The following is a 22,349-nucleotide window of genomic DNA, read 5'->3' as shown; positions in this document are numbered from 1 at the left end:
TTATTAGTCCTCTAAACTGTTGCTTGTCAGACTGTTAAAACATGTTGCCACTGTTAGCCCATGCCTCACAATGTGATATCAGTTGTCATTAAAGGCATTTTGTAAAGACATTCAAGATAGGTTAAAACAGTCAAAAATGAGAAGACTCAGTCAGAGATTTACTTTATTTAGAAATTAAATGGTAGCTAGCAAACATCCATGTTTATTTTAATTTTTTTAATCAAGACCAGTCTTTGAAAAAGGTAATAAAACAGACAATGTGTGTAGAACAGGTTGTAGTTTGTTGTTGGAGCAATAGCTCAGTCAGGATTTGTGCCTTTGTTTCTTTATGTTACAGTCATTATCAAAGAATCCACACTGCAGGACTGTGCCTTAAACCTTCTGACACAAGCAAAACATCTGCAAAGGTGAATTCTGATCCCTACGGTCCTCAATTGGCTTTCAGTGTTCATCTCAAACAAGTGATCAATGTAAAATCAAGGGAACATTTAGGATTTGCAATAAAATGTTTGCCAAAGCTGAAAGGCAAACACTTTAGATGCAAAAGACTGGTTCCAACGACCTCCACTCCAATGGCCAATTTCTACTGAGCAGCATGGGTCAATACAGGGAAGTCTGATCAGGATTACATTTCAACTGCCAATAGTACCCTTACTTTATGGGGATGATCAACGCCAGAAAGTAGCAATCAACATCAATTGATATGTGGGCGAGAGGACATTGGAAAGCAGCATTACAGGCCAGTCATGTTGCATCTTTCGCATGCTCAATTTCCCCCGTCTCCCCATTTCAGAAGCACAGCAAGTGCATACAGGATATGGTGAGCACAAGTAGACCATGAATAAAACACTGAATACCATCATTGCACTAACTTTGTAATACTGCGTTCACACCAGACACAGAACATGCAGCAAGCACGAGTGATTTACATGTTAAAGTCAATGCAAATAGACATCCTATGGCGCTGTGTGAATTGCAGTGCAAATTGAGTTGTGCACTTAATGCAGGAACCGCTTGTGAAAATCTGAACTTCAGCAGACAGTTGCATCATGTTTACCAGAGAGGAGCTTGCTCTTGCAGGGGCATGATTATGTAGCACTTGCTGGCCGTGTCCTGTAAAATCCTCCTGCCTACACAAGCTCAATCAAACTGGGCTTGGCTCAGCTAGAAACACTTCTAAAAGCCTCCATCCAGGTAACGTTTGAGCACACAGAGCTGGGTGCACCTCTGAAAGGATTTAGTGGACTCAGACACAGTTCCAACCTTCATAAGAGCACAAATGCAGCTTCTCTAAATTAAACACATGTTAGCAATAAAGCTAGTCACCAGGGAGACCGACTTCCTGCCCATCATGTGAATCCACATCTATTCTGAAGTGAATTTGATACACAAATGAAGGGAATAAACTTATTTTCACACATATCCATTTACATGTGAACAGTGCAAATTAATTATGCATTCCACATCTGGGTTAGCAGCATTAATCTTATGATTTTTGCAATATAATTGTATAGCTAGTTTTACCAGGAAACAATTTACCCAATACCAGCACATCCAAATTTAAAATGTAAAGGCAGAGTTCACATTAAGACAAGTTCACTTGGTTTCAAGCCGTTTATTAAAACAAATTTAAAGAACCAGAGTAACTTCTCCACTAGAAACCACAGTAGTCCCATTAGAGATTGGCATGGTGGGAATATCCCTTCCTGTAGAAAGAAAGACAAAGTCAAAGTCAAAGTGCAAAAAAATAGCCAAGGTAAATGAGTAGAAAATTACTTACTCTTCCTTGCACAACTCTGCTCACAGGATCCTGTAGCTGAAGGGTAGCACACTGCTGTATTACAGTGGATGAAGACCTGATCAAGCAAAGAACAACAACAAACTAGTACATATTGATACAATAATATAAGGTCTTACAGGGCACAGTGATCATACCGTTTGCTGCACAGGAGCCAGAGATTGTGGGTCTACAAAGGTGAACATCTTGACAACGAAGCGCTTGTGGTGGTTTGGGAAGTGAACACCAGATGACCCAGTCACTGGAACCAGTGTGGTCAGGTAGCGGTCATCCTGGTAAGGGCATCTAGAAAGCACCATAGGAGTCAAGACTAGCTTCACTAACTGGGCTTCTGCTTAGGCACTCTTACTGCACTCACCCATCAACCAGCAGGTCCCACCGGGGCACACTGAGTGGATTGGGGGTTGATGTGGCCCAGCAGCTTCCCAGCATCAGGACAATGTTGGGGTCAGTCCTCTCCAGAATGTGCACATCAACATATACAGGCTCCCGGAGGACTTTGGTGACCGGGTAGTCAGCTTCACTGTAGTAGGATGTGTACGCCTCATCCCCTGAGGAACACCACACGTTTATCCAGAAACTAACAGGAAAGCTTTAAGCAAACTCTGGTCAAGCACTTACCTTCTGCACAGCCTTTGGTGACACATTGACCATTAGCAATTCTAAGAGCCACTCTGAGGGGTCCAAGAGCAGCAACTGGTGGAGGTGGAGGAATAGCATTGACCTCCACAACCAGAGCTTCCACAGCTGTATTAGAATACCGGCACTGGAACAGAACCCTGGACAACAGATAGGAGGCCTGTAGCATTTATTAGAGATTAACAGAGGAGAAGAGCATAGATACCTACTCAAACTGGCTGTCTCTTGTGATGGAGCCAAGTGGTCCCATGGCCACTTCATACGAGGAGATCATTCTGTTTTCATACACCACATGTCCACGGTCCTCCTGCAAATAGGGAAACCAGTTTATATCTAGTTCACAAAATGTATTCAGAAGCACCTCAATACTCACGATCACATTGGTTCCACAAGCACTGACAGGAAACTGGTACACAGCAAAGTAAGGGTTGGATGCCACAGGACTGCAAGGAGGATCATTCCCACCCAGAAGACTGACTGAATCCAGACTCAGCCGAGGCAGTGTAACATCTCTAGCCACCACTACCACAAACTGACCATCTCTTATACACTGGACAGTGACTGAAACAAGGTACAAGCAGATTAATACAGGATCAGCTTAACAGAACTCTTTTGCCCATAGCAGCTCTTACCTGCATTTCCATAGTAGCACTGTTGTCCATTAAAGCAGCAGTTGATTGCTTCACAGTCAGGTCCACTGATACCAGGAGGTCCACACTGAATCTGCCCATAATCAGCTACGCTACACTTGTCAACAGGTCCTGCTTTCACCACTACCTCTTCAACCCTCAGAGGAAGTGGTTGGCTAACCTGTGGTTGAACAATCTCCTTGATAAGATAATCACTTTGCTGCACTGACAAACCATGAGGACGATGGGGATGACGTCCATGTTTCCAATGTGGAGAAGCATAACAAGAAGCACTAAACCAGGCACAAAGTCCCAGAAACTGAAGCAAAGACCAGCTAGTTGCCATTGTTCAACAGCTAGTTGCACTACTGAGATGTTGCCCTTTGGCCTTTTTGTACTCTACAGGGTTCAATTAGCTTAACGATGGTCTCTCCCTCTTCATTAGGAGTCACGATTCTCCAGACTTGCAGACTTAGTCGGAGCTTATGCTCTGGGTGATTCTTGATGGTTCTCAAGATTTAAATGTCCTTTTTTACGCCCATATTAAAAGTAAATGAATGCACACATTGGGCTGAATTAAGAACAGCATATTAAGAAATTCCATATGCAATTCTTCTTTCTCTGAACTAATACCACAAACAATAGAGCCACAATTCCTAATTAAGCAGTTAGTCTGCTAATAAAACAACAACCTGCTTCACATACATTTTCAGTTTTCTTTCAAAGACAGGGCATGATAAAAATGTTTGTTTGTTTGTCGTAGTAATAAATACCATGTGTAATTCTGAATGGATTCTCTTGATTAAACTGTTAATGTTTTGGCAGTTTGAATAGTTTTACATTGTGCAGATAGTGGCTGGGTAAGTGTCCACAATTTAAGCTTACACTTGATTAACTTCACCACTTCATTGTACATATTTATCCAGACACATGTTGGACAATTTATAATAGGTCTTTGAACTGTTACTTATCAGACTAGCAAACAATCATCCATGTTGATTTTTATTAAGGCCCTTCTTTGGAAAGGGAATAAAACAGATTGTCTGTGTGTGTAGAACATGTTGTAGTTTGTTGTCAGACTAATTGTTTCATTAGGATTTGTCTTTGTTGGTTCTGTATTTTAGTCATTATTATAGAATCCACACTGCAGGACTGTGCCTCAAACCTTCTGACACAGGAAAAACATCTTCAAAAGGTGAAATCTGATCCAAACTGTCTTCAATTGGTTGTGTTCATCTCAAACTAGTGATCAAAGCCTACAGATTGATGCAAAATGAAGGGAACCAAGCATTTGCAAATTATATCTTAGATTGCTAAAATTGAAGGGCACAAGTGACAATCATATAAGAAAACTGGAAGAATTCTCCCAATTACTCTTCCCCCTTGCCTTCAATGGCTCATTTCCATTGAGCAGCATGGTTCAGTACAGGTAATCTTGATTAGGCTTGCATTTCAACTGCTAATAGTACCTTTACTATATGCTGAAAAGTAGCAATCAACTTATTTGATAGGGGATGAGTACACTGACAAGTAGCAATTGATATTCTCATGCAAAGCAGCAGTATAGCTCAGTCACTTAGGCTGCATTTACACTGCACTGTTCAAGTGACTCATTTCAGATTTTTTTTCTCCCATGTGGCCCAGATCAGATATGGCCCATGTATGTGTAAGCAGGAACAACACACATGAATTCCGATTTACTCAAATCAGATTCAGGCCTTGTTCATATGTGGAAATTTATCCGACATGAATCAGATCTGTGCCCTCGTGTCTGCAGTGTAAGCAGGTAGATCAGATTTTCACCTGTCAATGCGAGTCACACTTCATTAAAAACCATAGCGAATGACTTGAAGTCAGACACTTTCGTTTCAGAACAGACTTCAGCAGAGTCCCAAACCATAAATCTCATACAAGAGGACTAAAACAGCTTTTATATAGTCATAAAGCAACAGGTATTTAAGCATGTTAACGAGAGCACAATGTCCACCACGTAACCAATATCAAACTGGTGCATACATCACACTATGAATATGACAGATGCCTATTGGTTGAGAAAAAAAAAAAAAGAAAAAGCCTATACATCAAAACATGGACAAATGAGAATCGGTGTCATACACTAGTAAAACAGCTTGTCAAAAGCTACGAACAGATTACATACGAAAATAAAGAAAACACGCTTGATCAGCACCTGCTCTTTTTTTCCTGGTCATTACATCTTTGCCATGTGCAGTGTAAGTGCAGACAATTGGATACAAGTCACTTTTAAAAGATGCAAGGAGGTCATCCCCAAGTCAAAATTCTAAATTGACCATCAAGATCTGCAGTGTAAATGCAGCCATACTGCATGCTCAAGTTATCCCCCCAAATGTAGATGCAGAGTAGCTGCACACAAGTAGTATTGTTTGCATATGAACAGGCCCATTAACAATTGAAGAGATACAAATCTTTTTGCCATGTAGTTGGCCACAAGATCAACTTTGAGCTTCTTGATTATGGTTCATTGCAGCAAACCATCATTGTTTTGTAGCTTTTAGGACTTTCATAATCCTTAAGATTACAGTAAACAATATATTGGACCCTTTTGCCACTCAATGCTAGAATTGTAATATAACCGAATCTAGTTTAATTAGTTGTATTAAGTGTAAACATTCCAAATAGAGGTGTCATGTAACCAGACAATACAATTTAGAATACATTAATAGAAGTTCAAATGACATCTCTAAACCAGAGAGAGTGTTCTGCAGTGAGTTTAGAGCCACTTTAATACTGTACTAGCCACCTTACAAGTGGTATGGTTAAGCTTGCCCTTTACAACTTCTGGCTTGGTCCATACAGTGCTTTGGTACCAGCCACAGTGCAAACAAACATTACATGCTCTGGGTTGTCAGTCACATTTTTAGTTAAAAAAAAAAAAAAAAAAAAAAAAAAAAAGCCATATTTAACCATGAAGACACTTTATATTGAAGTCCTATTCATGGCTGCAAACACTCAAAATTAAACCTAAACTAATCAAGAGTGCTGTACTACATTTGAGTAGGCATTACCCAGAAAGCATGGGAAACCATCTTAAAGTAGGGGAACATTATAAGCTTAAGTTTAAGGCAGTTCTGCCAGAAAGCGAACTTATACAAAAAGACATCCAAAGTTAAACTTATGGGCAGAGTCAGGATTAACACAATTCACTTAATTTCAGCCAGTTTATTAAAAATTGCACACATTTCACAGCACCAGAGTAACTTCTCCACTAGAAACAGTATTCTCATTAGACATCGGCATGGCAGGAATATCCCTTCCTGTAGAGAGACAAAAGTTAAACACTGCAAGAATGACCAAGTTAAAAATCAATATGATAGACTACTCACTCTTCCTTGCACAACTCTGCTCACAGGATCCAGGAGATGAAGGGTAGCACACTGCTGTATTACAGTGGATGAAGACCTGATCAAGCAAAGAAACACATTAGGAAGAAAATAAAAAAGGCATTAGTTCATGTTGTGATCATACCGTTTGCTGCACAGGAGACAAAGATTGTGGGTCTACAAAGGTGAACATCTTGACAACGAAGCGCTTGTGGTGGTTTGGGAAGTGAACACCAGATGATCCAGTCACTGGAACCAGTGTGGTCAGGTAGCGGTCATCCTGGTAGGGGCATCTAGAAAAAGCACCATAGGAGTCAGGACACGCATCACTAACTGGGCTCCTGCTTAGGACTGCACTCACCCATCAACCAGCAGGTCCCATCGGGGCACACTGAGTGGATTGGGGGTTGATGTCGCCCAGCAGCTTCCCAGCATCAGGACAATGTTGGGGTCAGTCCTCTCCAGAATGTGCACGTCAACATAAACAGGCTCCCGGAGGACTTTGGTGACCGGATAGTCAGCTTCACTGTAGTAGGATGTGTACGCCTCATCCCCTGAGGAACACCACACATTTATTCAGAAACTAACATGAAAGCTTTTAGCAAACTCTGGTCAAACACTTACCTTCTGCACAGCCTTTGGTGACACATTGACCATTAGCAATTCTAAGAGCCACTCTGAGGGGTCCAAGAGCAGCGACTGGTGGAGGCGGAGGAATAGCATTGACCTCCACAACCAGAGCTTCCACAGCTGTATTAGAGTACCGGCACTGGAACAGAACCCTGGACAACAGATAGGGAGCCTGTAGCATTTATTAGAGATTAACAGAGGAGAAGAGCATAGATACCTACTCAAACTGGCTGTCTCTTGTGATGGAGCCAAGTGGTCCCATGGCCACTTCATATGAGGAGATCATTCTGTTTTCATACACCACATGCCCACGGTCCTCCTGCAAATAGGGAAACTAGTTCATATCTAGTTCACAAAATGTATTCAGATGCACCTCAATACTCACGATCACGTTGGTTCCACAAGCACTGACAGGAAACTGGTACACAGCAAAGTAAGGGTTGGACGCCACAGGACTGCAAGGAGGATCATTCCCACCCAGAAGACTGACCGAATCCAGACTCAGCCGAGGCAGTGTAACATCTCTAGCCACCACTACCACAAACTGACCATCTCTTATACACTGGACAGTGACTGAAACAAGGTACAAGCAGATTAATACAGGATCAGCTTAACAGAACTCTTTTGCCCATAGCAGCTCTTACCTGCATTTCCATAGTAGCACTGTTGTCCATTAAAGCAGCAGTTGATCGCTTCACAGTCAGGTCCACTGATACCAGGAGGTCCACACTGAATCTGCCCATAATCAGCTACACTACACTTGTCAACAGGTCCTGCTTTCACCACTACCTCTTCAACCCTCAGAGGAAGTGGTTGGCTAACCTGTGGTTGAACAATCTCCTTGATAAGATAATCACTTTGCTGCACCGACAAACCATGAGGACGATGGGGATGACGTCCATGTTTCCAATGTGGAGAAGCATAACAAGCACTAAACCAGGCACAAAGTCCCAGAAACTGAAGCAAAGACCAGCTAGTTGCCATTGTTCAACAGCTAGTTGCACTACTGAGATGTTGCCCTTTGGCCTTTTTGTACTCTACAGGGTTCAATTTGCTTAACGATGGTCCCTCCCTCTTCATTAGGAGTCACGATTCTCCAGACTTGCAGACTTAGTCGGAGCTTATGCTCTGGGTGATTCTTGATGGTTCTCAAGATTTAAATGTCCTTTTTTACGCCCATATTAAAAGTAAATGAATGCACACATTGGGCTGAATTAAGAACAGCATATTAAGAAATTCCATATGCAATTCTTCTTTCTCTGAACTAATACCACAAACAATAGAGCCACAATTCCTAATTAAGCAGTTAGTCTGCTAATAAAACAACAACCTGCTTCACATACATTTTCAGTTTTCTTTCAAAGACAGGGCATGATAAAAATGTTTGTTTGTTTGTCGTAGTAATAAATACCATGTGTAATTCTGAATGAATTCTCTTGATTAAATTGTTAATGTTTTGGCACATTTGAATAGTTTTACATTGTGCAGATAGTGGCTGGGTAAGTGTCCACAATTTAAGTTTAAACTTGATTAACTTCACCACTTCATTGTACATGTTTATCCAGACACATGTTGGACAATTTATAATAGGTCTTTGAACTGTTACTTATCAGATTAGCAAACAATCATCCATGTTGATTTTTATTAAGGCCCTTCTTTGGAAATAGTTTGTTGTCAGACTAATTGGTTCATTAGGATTTGTTGGTTCTGTATTTTAGTCATTATTATAGAATCCACACTGCAGGACTGTGCCTCAAACCTTCTGACACAGGCAAAACATCTTCAAAAGGTGAATTCTGATCCAAACTGTCTTCAATTGGCTTTCAGTGTTCATCCATATCCTGGACCAGGCCGTATCCTGAGCAGCTACTGTGGTGGTCATGGAGGAGTGGAGAACATGAGACTGATTCCTGTGACGCTCCAGAGATAGACGAGTCTCCGCCACTGAGACTGCAGCTCTGCACAAGACGTTTGGCCAGTGGAGAAATTAAAATGGTCGTGCCCAACTGAGCCTGGTTTCTCTCCAGGTTTTTTTTCTTCACTTTCGCCAATTAGTGAAGTTTTTTTTCCCTCTCCACTGTCGCCACTGGCTTGCATGGTTCAGGATCTATAGAGCTGCGCATCGTTGGATTTGCTCTTCAGTATTTGGACCCTCAGTAGTGATTATTAAACCACACTGAACTGAGCTCAACTGAACTGAACTTAAACACTACAAACTGAACTACACTGTTCCTATTTACTGTGACCTTTTATGTGAAGCTGCTTTAACACAATCTACATTGTATAAGCGCTATACTAATAAAGGGGAATTGAATAATTAGTGATCCAAGAGTACAAATTAAGAAAATGTTTGGCATTTGCAAATTAGATCTTGGATGACAAAAACAAGTTACACTTCAGTTGCAAAAAAAACTAAGATTGGTCCCAACACCCCTCCACTGCTGTTTTCCATTGAGCAGTATGTTTCCATACAGGAAACCCAAATCAGGCTTGCAGTTCATTTGCAAATATTACCCTTAATTAATACGCATTATCTATGCCAGAAAGCAGCAATCAACATTATTTGATAGGTCGTGTTGTCTGGAAAGTAGCAAATGTCACGTGAAGCAGCAGTGTGGGTCAGTAACATTGCATATTTTCCATGCTTGTTTTTTATTTCTCCAAATGTAGATGCAGAGAAACTGCACAAATAAAGTGGTGAGCTTTGCACAAATTACATGGCATGAACAGGCCCACAAACAACTGAGGAACTACACAAGCAGATCCTGTTCTTTTTGGCATTTAGTAAATGGCCACAAGATCAGCTTTAATGTCAGGTTAACTTTGGTTCATTGCTGCATACCATCATTGTATTGGGCGCCACTTTTTTTTTTTTGGCCGGTCATTACTTAATTTGTCATACAATACTGTCATGTCTGCACTTTAAACTTTTGCCACTGCATGCCAGAATGACAATAGAATACATGAAATAAAAGTAGACCAAGTCAACACTTAAGACACATTTAACTACTGTAAGAGTGTAAATGTTCCCAAACAATATTGGTGCGAAGTAACAAACTAGAACAACATTTAACTCCAAATACCTTACAAAGTGGTTGACATTTGCCAGTCACAACAAACATGCTTGGTACTTTGTGGACTAGGGTTGGATATATAAAATAATCTATTGGAGTTAAATAAACAATCAGGTACTGCTTTAAAAAAAAAAAAATAAATAAATTCTCTTATTGGATTCCTGTATGTGCACACATGTTCACTTTATAACCTGCTAGGACCTACTGCAGTGGCAGGCATGTTGAACAAACTATAATAATTTTATGCATAAAGGTAAGCCTATTCATAGTGAACTATATTTTAAGTGTATTGTCCATGTTGGTGTACATTTAAAGACACACAGGAGTAAGCATTTCCCAAAAAGCATGGGACGTCAACTGCAAGGCACCATTGAATTATAAAAGCTAAAGACTAACTTTGGAGAAGCCAGTTTATTTATATATATAAAAAAAAATAATGGGCAGAGTTCAGATTAAGACACAGTTCATTTAGGTTTCAGGCAGTTTATTAAAAAATTAACATGAAATTTAAAGCACCAGAGTAACTTCTCCACTAGAAACCACAGCAGTCTCAGAGTTCGGCATGTTGGGAGTATCCCTTTCTGTAAAAAGACAGACAACTCAAACATTGCAAGAATAGGCAGATTAAATCAGTAGGCAATAACTACTCACTCTTCCTTGCACAACTCTGCTCACAGGAGCCAGGAGATGAAGGGTAGCACACTGCTGTATTACAGTGGATGAAGACCTGATCAAGCAAAAAAAGTAAAGCATACATATGAGCGAGAAACCACCCCAAGGCATATTACAGGGAAGGCAGTGATCATACCGTTTGCTGCACAGGAGACAGAGACTGCGGGTCTACAAAGGTGAACATCTTGACAATGAAGCGCTTGTGGTGGTTTGGGAAATGAACACCAGATGATCCAGTCACTGGAACCAGTGTGGTCAGGTAGCGGTCATCCTGGTAGGGGCATCTAGAAAAAGCACCATAAGAGTCAGGACAAACGTCACTAAATGGGCTTCTGCTTAGGACTGCACTCACCCATCAACCAGCAGGTCCCACCGGGGCACACTGAGTGGATTGGGGGTTGATGTCGCCCAGCAGCTTCCCAGCATCAGGACAATGTTGGGGTCAGTCCTCTCCAGAATGTGCACATCAACATACACAGGCTCCCGGAGGACTTTGGTGACCGGGTAGTCAGCTTCACTGTAGTAGGATGTGTACGCCTCATCCCCTGAGGAACACCACATGTTTATCCAGAAACTAACAGGAAAGCTTTAAGCAAACTCTGGTCAAGGACTTACCTTCTGCACAGCCTTTGGTGACACATTGACCATTAGCAATTCTAAGAGCCACTCTGAGGGGTCCAAGAGCAGCAACTGGTGGAGGTGGAGGAATAGCATTGACCTCCACAACCAGAGCTTCCACAGCTGTATTAGAATACCGGCACTGGAACAGAACCCTGGACAACAGATAGGAGGCCTGTAGCATTTATTAGAGATTAACAGAGGAGAAGAGCATAGATACCTACTCAAACTGGCTGTCTCTTGTGATGGAGCCAAGTGGTCCCATGGCCACTTCATATGAGGAGATCATTCTGTTCTCATACACCACATGTCCACGGTCCTCCTGCAAACATGAAGCCTGTTAGCATCTAGTCCATGAAGTACATATTCAGAAGCACCTCAATACTCACGATCACGTTGGTTCCACAAGCACTGACAGGAAACTGGTACACAGCAAAGTAAGGGTTGGACGCCACAGGACTGCAAGGAGGATCATTCCCACCCAGAAGACTGACTGAATCCAGACTCAGGCGAGGCAGTGTAACATCTCTAGCCACCACTACCACAAACTGACCATCTCTTATACACTGGACAGTGACTGAAACAAGGTACAAGCAGATTAATACAGGATCAGCTTAACAGAACTCTTTTTGCCCATAGCAGCTCTTACCTGCATTTCCATAGTAGCACTGTTGTCCATTAAAGCAGCAGTTGATTGCTTCACAGTCAGGTCCACTGATACCAGGAGGTCCACACTGAATCTGCCCAAAATCAGCTACACTACACTTGTCAACAGGTCCTGCTTTCACCACTACCTCTTCAACCCTCAGAGGAAGTGGTTGGCTAACCTGTGGTTGAACAATCTCCTTGATAAGATAATCACTTTGCTGCACTGACAAACCATGAGGACGATGGGGATGACGTCCATGTTTCCAATGTGGAGAAGCATAACAAGAAGCACTAAACCAGGCACAAAGTCCCAGAAACTGAAGCAAAAACCAGCTAATTGCCATTGTTCAACAGCTAGTTGCACTACTGAGATGTTGCCCTTTGGCCTTTTTGTACTCTACAGGGTTCAATTAGCTTAACGATGGTCCCTCCCTCTTCATTAGGAGTCATGATTCTCCAGACTTGCACTATTTTTCATTTTCACCCTTATCAAAAGTAAATGAATGCGCATATTGGGCTGATTTAAGGACAGCACATTAGTAAATTCCATATGCAATTCTGAATTCATGCTTAATTATCCCAATCAATACCAGATCCAATAAAGCCACAAATCCTAATTAGGCTGTTAGTCCACCAATAAAGTATAATCTGCTACACACACACACACACACATTGTCTGTTTTATTCCCTTTAAGATGGCATGTTAAAAATAAATATGAATGTTTGTTTGTCGTAGTAATAAATACCATGTGTAAAGCTACGGTCACACTGGGCTTTGTGTGTGCGAAATTCTGTTGTACGGCGCTGCCAAAAGGGGCGGGGTTAAACAATATGATTAGACATTAATAAAGCGAGCGATTGCTCCATGCTTTAAATTTCTGTCCAGAGAGGTCCTGTTTTAATCCTCGATTGGTCTCACGCAGTCAAGTGATGCGATTTCGCAGGTCAGAGTTCACCAAGCTTGAACTTTGCACCGCAGCGAACTGCAAAACTTGACGCATGACCCTTCGTTTCCGGTCTGACGGATTCGCGTGCATTTGGAAGTCTATGGGAGGAAAAGCCCAGTGTGACCGCAGGTTTATTCTGACTTGATTCTCTTAATTAAATTGGTAATGTTTTGGCACATTTGAATAGTTTTACATTGTGCAGATAGTGGCTGGGTAAGCATCCACAATTTAAGTTTAGACTTGATTAACCTCACCACTTCATTGTACATATTTATTCAGACACATGTTGGACAATTTATAATAGGTCTTTGAACTGTTACTTATCAGACTAGCAAACAATCATCCATGTTGATTTTTATTAAGGCCCTTCTTTGGAAAGGGAATAAAACAGACTGTGTGTGTGTAGAACATGTTGTAGTTTGTTGTCAGACTAATTGTTTCATTAGGATTGGTCTTTGTTGGTTCTGTATTTTAGTCATTATAATAGAATCCACACTGCAGGACTGTGCCTCAAACCTTCTGACACAGGCAAAACATCTGCAAATGGTGAATTCTGATCCAAACTGTCTTCAATTGGTTTGTTATTCATCTCAAACTACTGATCAAAGACTACAGATTTTAATGCAAAAAAAAAAAAAATTTAGCATTTGCAGTTTACATCTTAGATGACCAAAAATGAAGGGCACAAGTGACACTTCAGATACAAAAGGAAGCTGTGCAAGACTTGTCCCATCAATCCCCCCCTGCAATGGCTCATTTCCACTGCAGTATGGTTCTGTACAGGTTTGCATCACAACTGCAAACAGTACCCCTAATAGGCAGTGTATGCCCCGAAGTAGTAATCAACAACAGATAGGTAGTGGACACTTAATAGTAATTGGTCATTTTCATGCAAAGCAACAGTACGGGCCAGTTACATATAGCATTTTCTCATGCTCCCAATTCCAAATGTGGATGTTAAGCACAAGTAACATTCCACAATTGGAGAGAAATGGTGAGTTAAGGTGTTCACGTGGCATGTGAACTGGCTCATAAAACTTAGAAATAGAGCAGCATATTGTGTTCTTTTTTGCATGTAAAGTTGGCCACAAGAGAAGCTTTGAGCTTGCTGACATTGATTCCTTGCTACACATCAGCAGTGTAGTTTTTTTTTTATGCCTTTCATGATATTTTGCAATAAAGAAATGACCATTCAGTGGCAGAATGATACAAGTCATTTAAAAAAAATAAATAAATACCCAAGCAAATACAAGTTGAGATACCAACACCAGTCACTTGGTTTCAGGCAGTTTATTAAAAGTAACATGAAATTTAGAGCACAAGTGTAACTTCTCCACTAGAAACCACAGAATTCCCATTAGAGATTGGCATGTTAGGAATATCCCTTCCTGTAGAGAGACAGAAAGTCAGACAGTGCAAGAATAACCAAGTTGAAGCTGATGAACACTACTCACTCTTCCTTGCACAACTCTGCTCACAGGATCCAGGAGATGAAGGGTAGCACACTGCTGTATTACAGTGGATGAAGACCTGATCAAGCAAAGAAATAACCAGTATACATTGGAAGGGATTAGTGGCGCAAGGCATATTACAGTGCATGTAGGAATCATACCGTTTGCTGCACAGGAGCCAGAGATTGTGGGTCTACAAAGGTGAACATCTTGACAATAAAGCGCTTGTGGTGGTTTGGGAAATGAACACCAGATGATCCAGTCACTGGAACCAGTGTGGTCAGGTAGCGGTCATCCTGATAGGGGCATCTAGAAAAAGCACCATAGGAGTCAGGACTAGCTTCACTAACTGGGCTCCTGCTTAGGACTGCACTCACCCATCAACCAGCAGGTCCCACCGGGGCACACTGAGTGGATTGGGGGTTGATGTGGCCCAGCAGCTTCCCAGCATCAGGACAATGTTGGGGTCAGTCCTCTCCAGAATGTGCACATCAACATACACAGGCTCCCGGAGGACTTTGGTGACCGGGTAGTCAGCTTCACTGTAGTAGGATGTGTACGCCTCGTCCCCTGAGGAACACCACATGTTTATCCAGAAACTAACAGGAAGGCTTTAAGCAAACTCTGGTCAAACACTTACCTTCTGCACAGCCTTTGGTGACACATTGACCATTAGCAATTCTAAGAGCCACTCTGAGGGGTCCAAGAGCAGCGACTGGTGGAGGTGGAGGAATAGCATTGACCTCCACAACCAGAGCTTCAACAGCTGTATTAGAGTACCGGCACTGGAACAGAACCCTGGACAACAGATAGGAGGCCTGTAGCATTTATTAGAGATTAACAGAGGAGAAGAGCATAGATACCTACTCAAACTGGCTGTCTCTTGTGATGGAGCCAAGCGGTCCCATGGCCACTTCATATGAGGAGATCATTCTGTTCTCATACACCACATGCCCACGGTCCTCCTGCAAACAGGGAAACTGGTTCATATCTAGTTCACAAAATGTATTCAGAATCTCCTCAATACTCACGATCACGTTGGTTCCACAAGCACTGACAGGAAACTGGTACACAGCAAAGTAAGGGTTGGATGCCACAGGACTGCAAGGAGGATCATTCCCACCCAGAAGACTGACTGAATCCAGACTCAGCCGAGGCAGTGTAACATCTCTAGCCACCACTACCACAAACTGACCATCTCTTATACACTGGACAGTGACTGAAACAAGGTACAAGCAGATTAATACAGGATCAGCTTAACAGAACTCATTTGCCCATAGCAGCTCTTACCTGCATTTCCATAGTAGCACTGTTGTCCATTAAAGCAGCAGTTGATCGCTTCACAGTCAGGTCCACTGATACCAGGAGGTCCACACTGAATCTGCCCATAATCAGCTACGCTACACTTGTCAACAGGTCCTGCTTTCACCACTACCTCTTCAACCCTCAGAGGAAGTGGTTGGCTAACCTGTGGTTGAACAATCTCCTTGATAAGATAATCACTTTGCTGCACCGACAAACCATGAGGACGATGGGGATGACGTCCATGTTTCCAATGTGGAGAAGCATAACAAGAAGCACTAAACCAGGCACAAAGTCCCAGAAACTGAAGCAAAGACCAGCTAGTTGCCATTGTTCAACAGCTAGATGCACTGCTGAGATGTTGCCCTTTGGCCTTTTTGTACTCTACAGAGTTCAATTAGCTTAATGATGGTCCCTCCCTCTTCATTAGGAGTCATGATTCTCCAGACTTGCACAAGTGGGAGTATGTAGTCTGTGTGATTCTAAATCTGCGGTCACACTGGGCTTTTCCTCCTATAGACTTCCATTTATACGCACGCGAATGCGTCAGACCAGAAACGCAGTTCGCTGCGGTGCAAAGTTCAAGCTTGGTGAATTCTGACCTGTGAAATCGCATCACTTGACTGCGTGAGACCAATCGAGGATCAAAACATGTCCTGTCTGGACAGAAATTTAAAAAATGGAGCAAATCCCTTGCTTTTTTAATGTCTAAACAACTTGTTTAATCCTGCCCCTTTTCACAGCGCCGTATGACAGAATTTCACACACACAAAGCCCAGTGTGACCACAGCTTTAAACTGCGGTCACACTGGGCTTTTCCTCCCATCGACTTCCATTCATGCGAATGCGTCAGACCGGAAACGCGGGGTCATGCGTTAAGTTTTGCAGGTTGCTGCAGTGCAAAGTTCAAGCTTGGTGAACTCTGACCTGCGAAATCGCATCACTTGACTGTGTGAGACCAATCGAGGATCAAAACAGGACCTCTCTGGACAGAAATTAAAAACATGGAATCGCTCGCAGTCAAGTGATGCGATTTCGCAGGTCAGAGTTCACCAAGCTTGAACTTAGCACCGCAGCAAACTGTGAAACCTAACGCATGACCCTTCGTTTCCGGTCTGACGCATTTGCATGCATATGAATGGAAGTCTATAGGGAGAAAAGTCCAGTGTGACCGCAGCTTTATTCGTTCTTATGGTTTAATTTTTTTCTGCCCATAAAGTAAATAAATGCACATATGGAGGCTGAATTAAGAACGGTATAATAAATGTTTTGTGCAATTGTGAAATTCACCTTCATTCTTGATCTGAACTGTTATCCCCAGTTCCACAGACAAGGCTTAGGCCTTGTCTTCATTTCCAAACTTCACACCAAATGGGGGAAGTATTTCTATAAGTGAACTGCATACCAAGTCAATGCAAAATTGAGAACAGAGGGCAGATTACAGTCCCATAGTGCAAATGCACTAGGTGTAATTTTCTTTAATCACATTTTCAGAAAGGGGGGGATGGGGCCAAGCACAACTTTGACATGGGGCAAAAACCCCAACTTTAGCACAAAGACTGTACCCAATGTTTCAGATAACTTTCCTTCTGTCTGGAGTTTTCAGAGATGCATGGTTTGTCACCTGACACTGCATTAGTGTGAACAGACCTTGTAGAAAAAAAAAAAATAAAAAATAGTTTTTAAAAATAACCAAGTTCATGCAGACAGAACCTTAGACTGACCAGCATATTTGATGTATCATACAGGAATGCCTTTGTCCAAAATGTCACTCCAGTAATATTTTCTAGACCACATTAGAGCAGGGGTGTTCAACCTTAACAAAACTCAATTACAGCTAAGGGTTTGATATGGGTTGCAACTAATATCTGCAGGAAGGTAAATCTTCTGGAACAGCATTGGTCACCACTGCATTCAAGTGCATCAGTTAAGTACTGCATTTGTTGGGTATGGGGGGGGGGGGGAAGAAATAAACGCATGGGCAGAGTCATAGTAAGTGACCAGCCAGCTCTTATGCTAGGATTTATATAATAAAAAAAAAAATTAAATAATAATAAAACACTACTCAAGCGTCAAGGTCACCAACAATTTGATATGAGCAACTCCATTCATAAAGTTACAGGCACAAAGAAATTTATAGACTAAAGAATTGAGGTCAAGTAAACTTAGTTACTTCAGATAACATCTAAAGTTGAGTCACAACCCTTAAGAAATTATGTTTGAAACATTAAGTCAGTCTCAGGTTAAACAGCTTTACAAAAGACCGAAACACTCACTGCTTGGACAGAATCTTAAGTTTAAGTAAACTCAGCCCAATTAGAAATTAAATTGCTGGGTCTTAGATGGCTTAAGACAGAGCCCTAGTTTATGAAGAGACAGGTAGTCATTAAAGTCAGTCAGACAATGAGGATTGGGTTATGCAGTTTATTAAGACAACAAATTTCACATAACCAGGGTAACTTCTCCACTAGAAACTACAACCTCATCAGTGGGCGTAGCATTGATGGAAACATCTCTTCCTATAAAAGAGAAATAGGGAAGTCAAGACCAGCAATAAGTAAATAATAAATACAAAAATAATTCCGCTACTCACTCTTCCTAGTACAACTTTGGTCACAAGAGCCAGAAGAGGGATGGCACACTGAAGTACTACAGTGGATGAAGACCTAAGAGAAGTGGAAATACATTTAGTCAATTCCATGAATGAACCTAGTAAAAACTGAATAGCTTACCGTTTGCTGCACAGGAGCCAGAGATTGTGGGTCTACAAAGGTGAACATCTTGACAATGAAGCGCTTGTGGTGGTTCGGGAAGTGAACACCAGATGATCCAGTCACTGGAACCAGTATGGTCAGGTAGCGGTCATCCTGGTAGGGGCATCTAGAAAAAGCACCATAGGAGTCAGGACTAGCTTACTAACTGGGCTTCTGCTTAGGACTGCACTCACCCATCAACCAGCAGGTCCCACCGGGGCACACTGAGTGGATTGGGGGTTGATGTGGCCCAGCAGCTTCCCAGCATCAGGACAATGTTGGGGTCAGTCCTCTCCAGAATGTGCACATCAACATACACAGGCTCCCGGAGGACTTTGGTGACTGGGTAGTCAGCTTCACTGTAGTAGGATGTGTACGCCTCATCCCCTGAGGAACACCACACGTTTATCCAGAAACTAACAGGAAAGCTTTTAGCAAACTCTGGTCAAACACTTACCTTCTGCACAGCCTTTGGTGACACATTGACCATTAGCAATTCTAAGAGCCACTCTGAGGGGTCCAAGAGCAGCGACTGGTGGAGGCGGAGGAATAGCATTGACCTCCACAACCAGAGCTTCCACAGCTGTATTAGAGTACCGGCACTGGAACAGAACCCTGGACAACAGATAGGAGACCTGTAGCATTTATTAGACATTAACAGAGGAGAAGAGCATAGATACCTACTCAAACTGGCTGTCTCTTGTGATGGAGCCAAGTGGTCCCATGGCCACTTCATACGAGGAGATCATTCTGTTTTCATACACCACATGCCCACGGTCCTCCTGCAAACAGGGAAACTGGTTTATATCTAGTTCACAAAATGTATTCAGAATCTCCTCAATACTCACGATCACGTTGGTTCCACAAGCACTGACAGGAAACTGGTACACAGCAAAGTAAGGATTGGACGCCACAGGACTGCAAGGAGGATCATTCCCACCCAGAAGACTGACTGAATCCAGACTCAGCCGAGGCAGTGTAACATCTCTAGCCACCACTACCACAAACTGACCATCTCTTATACACTGGACAGTGACTGAAACAAGGTACAAGCAGATTAATACAGGATCAGCTTAACAGAACTCATTTGCCCATAGCAGCTCTTACCTGCATTTCCATAGTAGCACTGTTGTCCATTAAAGCAGCAGTTGATCGCTTCACAGTCAGGTCCACTGATACCAGGAGGTCCACACTGAATCTGCCCATAATCAGCTACGCTACACTTGTCAACATGTCCTGCTTTCACCACTACCTCTTCAACCCTCAGAGGAAGTGGTTGGCTAACCTGTGGTTGAACAATCTCCTTGATAAGATAATCACTTTGCTGCACCGACAAACCATGAGGACGATGGGGATGACGTCCATGTTTCCAATGTGGAGAAGCATAACAAGAAGCACTAAACCAGGCACAAAGTCCCAGAAACTGAAGCAAAGACCAGCTAGTTGCCATTGTTCAACAGCTAGATGCACTGCTGAGATGTTGCCCTTTGGCCTTTTTGTACTCTACAGGGTTCAATTAGCTTAACGATGGTCCCTCCCTCTTCATTAGGAGTCACGATTCTCCAGACTTGCACAAGTGGGTGATTCTTATTGGTTCTCAAAATTCTAAACATGTGGCATTTCCTGATTCTAATTAGTCAGATACTTCATATTAATGACAAATGTAATGTTTTGTTGCTGGAGCTTGCCCACGTGTTGAATCTGTTCCATTTTGCTCGGACACACACATTCCCCTAAGCATGGTTCACTTTGTCAAGTTTATTTGGATCTGGGCATTCAGTGTCTCTTTAGCAGAGTAAACTTTGTTTCTAGTTATACCTAAATTAGCTTGGTTTCAGTGTCTTCAGTAGCCGAAGATAACACTGTAAAACAGTATCACACTAGGGGCCGTATAGAAGGTTTTTGTTATGTGTCGTCAGTCTGCCATATTGGAGAGCAGAATGTAAACAATGCCACTAAACCAAATAAAACTTGCCTATTATGATGATTATTGCTGCTGAGAATGATCAGATATTGTCATGTTTTGGGCTGTAATAATCAGAGTATTTTAGACTGCAAAATATACATCAAATCATGCAGAAAAGACATAAAACAGAGGAACAACAGGCCAAACTGAAGCAGGTTTACCAGAGCAAGACTACTGACAACTTTCAATTCAATTCCCCTTTATTTGTATAGCGCTTATACAATGTAGATTGTGTTAAAGCAGCTTCACATAAAAGGTCACAGTAAATAGGAACAGTGTAGTTCAGTTTGTAGTGTTTAAGTTCAGTTCAGTTGAGCTCAGTTCAGTGTGGTTTAATAATCACTACTGAGAGTCCAAATACTGAAGAGCAAATCCAACGATGCGCAGCTCTACAGATCCCGAACCATGCAAGCCAGTGGCGACAGCGGAGAGGGAAAAAACCCACCAATTGGCGAAAGTGAAGAAAAAAAAACAGGCTCAGTTGGGCACGACCATTTTAATTTCTCCGCTGGCCAAACGTCTTGTGCAGAGCTGCAGTCTCAGTGGCGGAGGCTGGAAGCTGGCCTCAGCGAAGACTCGTCATGTTCTCCACTCTTCCATGACCATCACAGTAGCTGCTCAGGATTCGGCCAGGTCCAGGATATGGAAACCTTGGGATCATCTCGTCGTTGGTCTTGGATCGAATCAGTGACTCTGCATAGACTGAGGGCCTCGGGAAGAGTATTCCCAGGTGGAAATGGAGATTAATTAGCATAGCTGCTGTTCATAGTGTACATAAACAAGATGCAGAAACCTGTGTGGAAGCCCGCTAAGTTCACTTTCATGTGTTTAAGTGTAAATATTAGATTAATATCTTCATGAATACTGCTCATACATGTGTTTTACCACCTATTAAATTCAGTTTGTCAAAATATCACAACCGTTCCTGCTAACAAAGTCATTATCTGTATGACTGAGCAGCTTTCACGTTTTCTCCATGTTTAAGACAGCATAAACAGTCCAGTTATAGTCCATTATCTGCAATCCATGCTGTTGTTTACATCTGAGTATCAGCAGTATGGCCTAACACACAGAGAACTGACTACATCATGACCAAAACAAACCCTCTACTAGACGCAACAGATTTGGAAACACCCTTGACCTCTCAGTTTTGCCACAGGGAGTGAGTCTGTTTCCATATACTCTGGGTGATCTGATTCGGTGCACTGCCAGTATTCCACCAGCAGAGGACATCAGAGTCAGTAAAAAAAAGCTCTTCGTTTAAGTCCTTTTGCACTTATTACTCTTTAACGCCTTACCCTAAAAGTGCTTTGAGAAAAGAGTGTGCAATCAGAAGTATTAATGCATGGACCAGTCTTGGTATTAGTCTCAAAGTGGGGGAATGAGCGGTAGCATTTACAATTTAGAACAAGAGTTTGATTTGAAACTACATCTATATCATGCATGCAACAACAAGCCAACATAGTTCACCAATAAAATACATTTCCCCACTCATGCTGCATTAGCTGAATCTTATGATGGGGTCACACCAAAAGAAGAATTAAGTATTGGCACAAGTAGATTACATACAACGTCAATGCAAACTGCATGTTTGTTAAAATCATGCAGAATTCGGCACAATCACATCTACTGAGACAGTACAACAATTCAACCCGATCGATAAATTAGCATTAGGTGAAAAATATCGCTTCAATAAGCTATAAAAAGTGATGCAGTGCTCCTCATTAGGTGTGAACCCAGCATTAAAGTGGGACTGCATATAGAGTCATTTTGCATTCTTCGGCCTAGTGGGAACTCTTTCATGACACTCAGTTGCAACCCATTGATTGGGGATCTGCAAAGGGTTAGTTCACTCAAAAGTGA

At 42.1% G+C, this 22,349-nt stretch overlaps 5 protein-coding genes across 5 annotated transcripts; all 5 read right to left on the bottom strand.

The window, feature by feature from the left end:
- Positions 1-1,600: 1,600 nt before the first annotated feature.
- LOC130248111 (zona pellucida sperm-binding protein 4-like) lies at positions 1,601-3,414 on the bottom strand. The gene is made up of 8 exons (XM_056481650.1): positions 3,070-3,414; positions 2,811-2,998; positions 2,647-2,744; positions 2,420-2,577; positions 2,157-2,349; positions 1,936-2,083; positions 1,781-1,856; positions 1,601-1,706 (listed from the first exon to the last, which is right to left on the bottom strand). Exons 1-8 carry the CDS (start codon positions 3,410-3,412, stop codon positions 1,630-1,632), a joined length of 1,281 nt encoding a protein of 426 aa, XP_056337625.1. The 5' UTR covers positions 3,413-3,414; the 3' UTR covers positions 1,601-1,629.
- A 2,835-nt stretch (positions 3,415-6,249) lies between these two features.
- Positions 6,250-8,045, bottom strand: LOC130248112 (zona pellucida sperm-binding protein 4-like). Its single transcript, XM_056481651.1, has 8 exons — positions 7,700-8,045; positions 7,441-7,628; positions 7,277-7,374; positions 7,050-7,207; positions 6,787-6,979; positions 6,571-6,718; positions 6,429-6,504; positions 6,250-6,359 (listed from the first exon to the last, which is right to left on the bottom strand). Exons 1-8 carry the CDS (start codon positions 8,037-8,039, stop codon positions 6,286-6,288), a joined length of 1,275 nt encoding a protein of 424 aa, XP_056337626.1. The 5' UTR covers positions 8,040-8,045; the 3' UTR covers positions 6,250-6,285.
- Positions 8,046-10,596: 2,551 nt separating this feature from the next.
- Positions 10,597-12,413, bottom strand: LOC130247800 (zona pellucida sperm-binding protein 4-like). The gene is made up of 8 exons (XM_056481259.1): positions 12,069-12,413; positions 11,809-11,996; positions 11,644-11,741; positions 11,417-11,574; positions 11,154-11,346; positions 10,938-11,085; positions 10,781-10,856; positions 10,597-10,710 (listed from the first exon to the last, which is right to left on the bottom strand). The coding sequence occupies exons 1-8, from the start codon at positions 12,409-12,411 to the stop codon at positions 10,637-10,639; spliced, it is 1,278 nt and encodes a 425-aa protein (XP_056337234.1). The 5' UTR covers positions 12,412-12,413; the 3' UTR covers positions 10,597-10,636.
- Positions 12,414-14,294: 1,881 nt separating this feature from the next.
- Positions 14,295-16,104, bottom strand: LOC130247804 (zona pellucida sperm-binding protein 4-like). The gene is made up of 8 exons (XM_056481265.1): positions 15,756-16,104; positions 15,497-15,684; positions 15,333-15,430; positions 15,106-15,263; positions 14,843-15,035; positions 14,627-14,774; positions 14,469-14,544; positions 14,295-14,402 (listed from the first exon to the last, which is right to left on the bottom strand). Exons 1-8 carry the CDS (start codon positions 16,096-16,098, stop codon positions 14,326-14,328), a joined length of 1,281 nt encoding a protein of 426 aa, XP_056337240.1. The 5' UTR covers positions 16,099-16,104; the 3' UTR covers positions 14,295-14,325.
- A 2,073-nt stretch (positions 16,105-18,177) lies between these two features.
- Positions 18,178-19,976, bottom strand: LOC130247558 (zona pellucida sperm-binding protein 4-like). The gene is made up of 8 exons (XM_056480844.1): positions 19,628-19,976; positions 19,369-19,556; positions 19,205-19,302; positions 18,978-19,135; positions 18,715-18,907; positions 18,500-18,647; positions 18,361-18,433; positions 18,178-18,286 (listed from the first exon to the last, which is right to left on the bottom strand). Exons 1-8 carry the CDS (start codon positions 19,968-19,970, stop codon positions 18,210-18,212), a joined length of 1,278 nt encoding a protein of 425 aa, XP_056336819.1. The 5' UTR covers positions 19,971-19,976; the 3' UTR covers positions 18,178-18,209.
- Between the last annotated feature and the right edge of the window lie 2,373 nt (positions 19,977-22,349).

This window comes from Danio aesculapii, chromosome 20 (assembly GCF_903798145.1).
Source record: "Danio aesculapii chromosome 20, fDanAes4.1, whole genome shotgun sequence".
In the NCBI taxonomy this organism is placed as follows: domain Eukaryota; kingdom Metazoa; phylum Chordata; class Actinopteri; order Cypriniformes; family Danionidae; genus Danio; species Danio aesculapii.
Note: the sequence above shows the minus strand (reverse complement) of the source record. Positions and strands in the feature narration are given on the sequence as shown.